The sequence below is a fragment of the Lipotes vexillifer genome, unplaced genomic scaffold (assembly GCF_000442215.2).
Source record: "Lipotes vexillifer unplaced genomic scaffold, Lipotes_vexillifer_v1.1 scaffold496, whole genome shotgun sequence".
In the NCBI taxonomy this organism is placed as follows: domain Eukaryota; kingdom Metazoa; phylum Chordata; class Mammalia; order Artiodactyla; family Lipotidae; genus Lipotes; species Lipotes vexillifer.
In genome coordinates this window covers 4,533,592-4,541,318 of record NW_006786690.1, presented here as the reverse complement: position 1 = coordinate 4,541,318, position 7,727 = coordinate 4,533,592, and the positions used below count along the sequence as shown (strand labels likewise).

The 7,727-nt window shown below is 53.7% G+C and overlaps 1 protein-coding gene across 1 annotated transcript; it reads left to right on the top strand.

The window, feature by feature from the left end:
- Window positions 1-5,529: 5,529 nt before the first annotated feature.
- C1QB (complement C1q B chain) lies at window positions 5,530-7,437 on the top strand. Its single transcript, XM_007459199.1, has 2 exons — window positions 5,530-5,713; window positions 6,863-7,437. Exons 1-2 carry the CDS (start codon window positions 5,530-5,532, stop codon window positions 7,435-7,437), a joined length of 759 nt encoding a protein of 252 aa, XP_007459261.1.
- The last annotated feature ends 290 nt before the right edge of the window (window positions 7,438-7,727 follow it).

The following is a 7,727-nucleotide window of genomic DNA, read 5'->3' as shown; positions in this document are numbered from 1 at the left end:
AGAACAGGGAAAGAGCCGGGGTGTAGAAGGGAAAGAAAGCAGAAGAGATGATGAGCCCAGAAAGGGGAGGCCTGGGACATGGTATGATATTAACAATTAACATGCACACTGCACTTTACAGTTTACCTTCCTCTTTCTCCACTATCACATCTGAGCCCCCCAGTGCAATCTGTAGAGCAAGTGCAATTATGGTCCCACCATATGGCAGAGGAAATTGGGGCTCCCTTGTGTTCCCTTGGCTGAGAATGTTTAGTTGGTAAGTGGCAGAGCCAGCATATGAATCAAAGTTCCTGACTCCAAATCCAGCCCTCGGGCACCAGGGTAGCCATGTTTCCATTTCATTGAGGAACACCCATGTTCCTGAAGAAATTCATGAGGTCAGGGGCTTTGGCAGGCAAGCCCCCAGTTGTGGACATTCTCCCGGAACAGCCCGATTCCCCCACAGCTGCTGAGCTGGCAAAACCAAACTGGTCACCCACCCATCCTATTTACAGTAAACCCCTCCAGATTGCAGAAACGGGACCTGAAACTGCCTGAGGACAGCAGAACAGGGTGAGAGTTGGGTGACAGGGAGGGGGGCCGGCCTGCTGGGCCCCTGGGAGGGGACCATCAGGGGAAGGCCCTTGTTCTCGCTGGAGAATGGAACTTCCGCTTTGGACTGAGAACAGGAGGCTCCCAGCTGCCTGTCCCACTGCTGCCCAGCCCAGCGGCATCAGAGGACGCCAGGTTCCCAGGTGAGGATGGGGCTTGGTGCCTGGGGGGACTGATGGGCAGTACCAATATGGCAGAGGGTGGTGATTCCCAAAGTATAGGCCCTGCATCCCCTGCCTTAGAGCCACCTGGAGTGTCTGACAGTAAGGATTCCTGGGCCCAACCTCAGACCTCGGGAGTCAAACTCTCTGGGGGTCAGCTTGGGAGTCTGCTGCTACCTGGGGCCCCAGGTAATGGGGAGGCTCCAGGATAAAGGCTTTGGTGTCACCAAGACTGGAGCTGAGCCCTGCTTCTGCCTCTCAGGTGCTGGTGATCTGAGCCAAGTCACATGACCCCTCTCAGCCTGGACTCTCTCCAGGGATATCAGAACCTTTCAGGGCTGCTGTGAGCCCTAAAGGATATCAGCTCAGCCAGCGCTTAGCACACTACCTGGTGCAAGATATGTCAGAGGCAGGGATGAAATTAGAACCCAGGTTCCCCTCTGCTCAGCCCAGCATTTCTCCAGCACCCGCCTTCTCTTATTTCCTCACAGTCAGATAAGAAAGCTCAGCTTGACTCTTTCAAGGAAATGATTTGACTTGCAGGCGGAGTTGTGATGAGTTGTTAGTTAGTACTGATACCACTCAATAAGGCTTGTGAAGGAGGGTGTGGGGTCGGGCACTGCACTAGGGACCTGGCTCCTTCTAGGTTGCCTCGCGTGTAATCCTCTGGCAGACCTGTCAGGTTGAAATTAACTTTGCCAAAGGCTCAGAGAGAGGTTAAGGCACTTGCCTGAAGTCATGCAGTGAGGCAGCAGCAGAGCGGGAGTTGAAGGTCAAGTTGGCCTGACTCCAAGTCAGGGGGAAAGGGGCTCTTGGGGCTGGAAGGAGATGGAAGGGCGGCTGATATGGGGAACGTGTGAGGAGTCAGGCTGTCGGCAGTGACAGGCGGTAAAGGCAGGGGGTGGTCACCGGATGAGCTTTAAGTCCTCGCCCAAGTCTGAGACTCGCTGGCCCCTGAAATGGGCCAGAACCCAGATCTCCCCACTACCCCCCGCCACCTCCGGCTCCCCCGAAAAAGCCCAAGTCTCATCATGGGTCAGGACCCTGCTCCCCTCAACTCCCCACCCCCCAGCAGGTGGCCAGGGCTCCCCATCCCTGCGCTGCCTGCACCTGAGAGACCTCCTGTCCCTGAGCCCAATCTCCCAAAGGGACTGGATTCTTTTTTACTTTTCCAAGCATCCTCCATTGTGTCCTGAAACCTGGGGACTCTCAGATGATAGTGATAATCAAAAACTAGCTAATATTCACTAAGCACTTCCAACATGTCGGGCTGTCGTGAGCCCTAACGCATCTGTCCTGCCGCCAACGCTGTGAGGTAGAGATTTAGTGTCATCTCCCTTTTACAGAAGGGGAAGCTGTGGTCGGAGAGAAGCAACTTGCCTAAGGCCCATAGCTAAGAAGGGGCACAGGCCTGGTTTGGACCCTGGCAGTGTCCCTTTCCTTATGACACTCCAGGCCGCTCACCTTTGGTGAATGTTTGCTGCCAAACAACAGCAATAATAGTAATGATAAGAGCCGTCACCAAGCACCGGCCCCACAACCAGCACTGCTCTAAGTACAAGTCAGGCTGTAGCTCCTTCTGTCAGGCTGTCTGTCTCCAAAGCCCATGTTTTAACCACCAGGTAGGGAGGCCTCTTAATGTAACACCCCGTGGTGTTTGGATGGGTTTGAATGGGGAGCGGGTTTGAATCTCAGCCACACCGGGGCTGCGTGACCTTGATTGAGGTTCCCGCCCTCTCCACTGCCCAGTTTCTTCATCTGTGAAAAGAGAAAGCAGGGGTGCTTTCCCAGGGGGCTGCTGTAAGGACCAAATTAAATGAGAGAATGTGGCCCGTGAAGTGTTTGGCACAGAGCCTGGCACCTGCTAAGTGCCCAATGCATTGATTATTCAGGGTGTCAAATTGTCGTTGTGTAAAACCTCCAGCCAGATAAGCAGGATCGTCCCCAGAGCCACCCTTTCTTGGGAGCATGACAGAGCCTAAGCCGGTCACTTGTGGCCCTGGTCACATCCACATTTGCAGCCCCCCCTTTCCTTGGTACCCAGTACAGCCCCTGGTCTAATTCAGCTCCTGGTCTGAGCCTTGAACTGATTAGGAGACCAAGGGGGCTGAGGCTGACTTTCTGAGCACATGAGCCCCACATCAGCAGGTTTTTCTGGGCTGGCACAGGCCTCACGAGGCAGAGGAGGCAGGGGTCTAGCCACAGCCCCACCATCAGCCAGCTCACTGGGTGATTTGGGGAGGGCTGTTTTCTAATGTTTGCATCTCAGTTTCCTCATCGGCAAGGTGGAAAAATAATCACAACCCACTTCCCTGGAGTGCTGTGAGGATCAGACAACCCCAGCTACGGGTCTGAACTAGAGCCCAAAACCCTATGTTTCCTTCCCAGCCATGGCCTCACCTGGCTCCCCACGGTTATCTTGGGAGATGAGCAGGGACCCCTATGCTCTCCTATCAGGAAACTGCTCAGCCTTTGTGGGCTGAGGGGTTATGAGGGAAGGCTTCCTGGAGGAAAAATGCTTTGACCTGGGCCTAGAAAGATGGAGAGAATTTGGATCTGGGCAGAGGTGGAATGGGCTGCCTCAGAAGGTAATGAGCTTCCCATCACTGAGACGGTACAAGTCATGGATGGAAGGGGCCTTGGCAGAGATGTTATTGAGGAGACTTAACAGTAGGCTGAGGATCCCTCAAGAAGTTAAACACAGAATTACCATAAGACCCAGTCATTCCACTCCTGAGTATATACTCAAGAACTGAAAACAAGTTTCAAACAAATCCTTGTACATGAATGTTCACATTAGCACTAGTCACAGTCGGCAAAGGGTGGAAACTTCCCAAATGCCCATCAATAATGAATGGATAGGGCTTCCCTGGTGGCGCAGTGGTTGAGAGTCCGCCTGCCGATGCAGGGGACGCGGGTTCGTGCCCCGGTCCGGGAAGATCCCACATGCCGCGGAGTGGCTGGGCCCGTGAGCCGTGGCCGCTGAGCCTGCGCGTCCGGAGCCTGTGCTCCGCAGCGGGAGAGGCCACAACAGTGAGAGGCCCGCGTTACCGCAAAATAAAAAAATAATAATAATGAATGGATAAACAAATTGTAATATGTCCATACAATGGAATATTACTAAGCCATAAGAAGGAATGAAGCACTGGTCCGTGCTACAATGTAGATGAACCTCAGAGACATTTATGCTAAACGAAATAAGCCAGACACAAAAGTTCACACAGTGTATATAATTCCCCTTATACGAAGTATCCAGAATAGGTAAATCCATAGAGTCGAAAAGCAGATTGGCGGCTGTCAGGGACTGAGGGCCGAGGGGGGATTCGGGGGTAACTACTTAATGAGTACAGAATGTTATTTGGGTGTTATTGAAGTGATGGAAGTAGTTTGGAACTAGATAGGAGAGGCGGTTGTACAGCGTTGTAAATGTGCTAAATGTCACTGAGATGTTCACTTTAAAATGGTTACGTGTATGTTATGTGAGTGTCACCTCGATTTCTAAAAGGAAAATAGAAGATGCTAAGGGTGGGACTAGGTGAATTTTAAGGCCCCTTCTGTCCGGCCCCTTCTGTCCTGAGAATCGGTGCCATGCGCACTGGCCATGCTGACCAGCTCAAGACAGCCCAGGGCTTCTTCCTCGTTCCCCGGATAAGGAGGGGACAAAGCACCGTCCTCTCACCGGGGCCTACAGCCTTTGGAGGGACCTGAGAATATTCTGCCAGAAGAGGTGGCCTGGTGCACGGGCAGGGACACTGGCTTCCATGCCACACAGGCCTGGGCTTGAGTCCTGGCTGCAGTCCTTCCTGTGTTACCCTGAGCAAGTGACTCGGCTTCCCTGAACCTCAGTCTCCTCTTCGGTGTAGAAAAATTGGCTCTTCCACACAGGGCTGCTCTGAGGATGTAACGTGGCCCGCTGTGGAAGAGGCATAGGCAGCCCGAATTCAGAAGTTCTAATAACTGAGAACACTTGGAATAAAATCCCAAACCACAGCGATCAAGACCCTGACCTCTGGTCCTCCGACCGCTGACTCTCCTCTGGCTACACTGGCCTCCCTGCTGGTCCTCAACATTTCCGACTCTGTGCTGCCTCTGGCCCTTTGCCCTCCCTGTCCTTTCCTCCTGGAACATTCTTGCCCCAGCTCTGTCTGAACCTTCAGGTCTCGGCCTAAACATCACTTCTCAGAGATGCCTCCCTTGTACAAAAAAACTTTCCTGGTTCAGGCTTCCCTGGTAGCGCAGTGGTTGAGAGTTCGCCTGCTGATGCAGGGGACACGGGTTCGTGCCCCGGTCCGGGAAGATCCCACATGCCGTGGAGTGGCTGGGCCCGTGAGCCATGGCCACTGAGCCTGCGCGTCCGGAGCCTGTGCTCCGCAACGGGAGAGGACATAACAGTGAGAGGCCTGCGTACCGCAAAAAAAAAAAAAAAGGAAGGTCTATAGACTTTCCTGATGGGAGGACTTCCCTCACAAAACCAGCCCTCCAGGCAGCCTTTCATTTCAGCCAGGGCACTCACCACAGTCTATAACTAGTTCTATTGACTTGTATGTTGACCTATTTATCGTCTCCAAGACTGTCAGCTCCATGAGGGCAAGGACCACATCTGTCCTGTTCATCAGTGAATCTCCAGCACCCAGAACAGAGTCCGGGGGATAAGGTACTGAGTGAACACAGGAACAAGTGAAGGAATGAATGAACAAACCATGGCCGTAACCTACCGCATCTTCTTGTCCCGTCCCCCCCCCAGCCACACACACACAGGAAGCAGCTGAGCAGGGCCATGATGAAGACCCCGCGGGGCAGCGTCCCAGTGCTGCTGCCGCTGATGCTCCTGAGTCTGCTCCACGTCTCCCGGGCCCAGAGTGGCTGCACTGGGCACCCGGCCATCCCTGGCATCCCAGGAATCCCCGGGGCACCGGGCTCCGACGGCAAACCAGGGACTCCAGGGATAAAGGGAGAGAAAGGTACTTTGGACTTTGGGAACAGACTAGTGTCACTGACCAAGGCCCCATCTCCTACCTCCCAAGCCCCAGTTGCCCAACTTAGGGATTGCAAAACACTTGCAAATCCATCAGCTTGCTGAGCCCTCCACAATAACTTTGCAAGGAAGGAATTCTGATTCCCATTTTACAGATGGGAAGACTGATGTCCGAAAGGCTACTGACTTGCTCAAGGGAACCCAGTAAATGTTGAGGCTGAGGCCAAACCATGGCTCTCTTACCACTAAATCCACTGCCGTCACACAGTCCTGGGTTGTTACCTCCAGGGTAGGTGGCTTCACGTCTCTGAATTGCTATTTCCTCACCTGTAAAATGTGGATAATGATTCTTTTTCAGAGTTGTCACAGGGTTCAAATGAGACTTCCTGCCATAAAACCCTCCTGTAAGATGTAGTTCATGCGTTCATTTAACCATAGTCTTCCACTCTCTTCACATAATCTCACAATCCCACAAAATATCATCATCCCCATTTTACAGATGAGGAAGCTGAGCCTTGGAGAATGTGACTCAGTCAAGGTGACCCAACTAATAATGGCAGATGTGACATGAGAAACACATCTGCCTGTCCCATGAGCCCATGTTCACAGCCACTATACTCTGCCACTCTACTGGAAAAGGTTTTATCTTGTGTTCTGCCAAACCAAGGAGGAGTAGCTGTTTGGAGTGGTGGAGTGAGAAGGATTCTAATACTCACTTCCAGGTTCAGCAAGAAAGAATGCGTGACTGATGAGGGATATGTGCCATCAGGGAGGGGGTAGAGAGGGATAGCACATGTGCCCGGAATTCCTGATCCCTGCTCCAGGCTTAAGCCTGTATGAGCTGGTGAGGAGGGCAGGTCCAGCACCTTCCTGAGGGAGACGCCGCTCCCCAACCCACGGGCATCGGTCCCCATTACTGTCAAGCACGTCTCAGACTCGGAAAGCTGGGCTGGAAGGAGACTCGGGGGCCCTCCCCAACATCCCGTCCTCTTGTTCACAGATGGGGAGCTGAGGCCCAGAGAAAAGCAGGGACCTGCCTGAGGTTACACAGCCAGGCTCCCTGCTTCCCAGCCCAGCTCCTTCCAGGTTCTCAGCGATCTCTGGCCCCCTCATATCTCTTGTCTCTGCCTTCCAGGGCTGCCGGGGCTAGCTGGAGACCACGGTGAGCATGGAGAGAAGGGGGACCCAGGGTTTCCTGGGATTCCAGGAAAAGTCGGCCCCAAGGGCCCCGTTGGCCCCAAAGGTGCCCCAGGGCCTCCTGGAGCCCATGGCCCCAAGGGCGAATCAGGAGACTACAAGACCACGCAGAAAATCGCCTTCTCTGCCACACGCACCATCAACAGCCCCCTGAGGCGGGACCAGGTCATCCGCTTCGACCACGTGATCACCAACACCAACAACAACTACGAGTATCGAAACGGCAAGTTCACGTGCAGGGTGCCCGGTCTCTACTATTTCACCTACCACGCCAGCTCTCGAGGGAACCTGTGCGTAAACCTCATGCGGGGCCGGGAGCAGACACAGAAGGTGCTCACCTTCTGCGACTATGCCCACAACACCTTCCAGGTCACCATGGGCAGCGTCGTGCTCAAGCTGGGGCTGGGGGAGACCGTCTTCCTGCAGGCCACCGACAAGAACGCCCTGGTAGGCCTCGATGGGGCCAACAGCATTTTCACCGGGTTCCTGCTCTTCCCAGATGCAGAGGTGTGACCTGTGGGTCCAATTCACCCCCTCCCCTGCCAGCCACACTCTGTTTACCCCCAACACCAGCCCCCACCTGGCCAAAACACACAGTAGGGCTCCATGGATGTTGCTAAATGAATGAGTAAATAAACTTTTCAAGGCCAAGGGACAGTGGTCTAATTCAAATCTGTGTCCCAGCGACTGGCACATGGTAGGTGCTCAGAAATGTTGCTTGAATGCTGCTTGAATGACTGAACAATGAATGAGTGAATGAGCTCTGAAAGCAGAAGCTCTATCTAGTTGGTGGTGACTGGAGG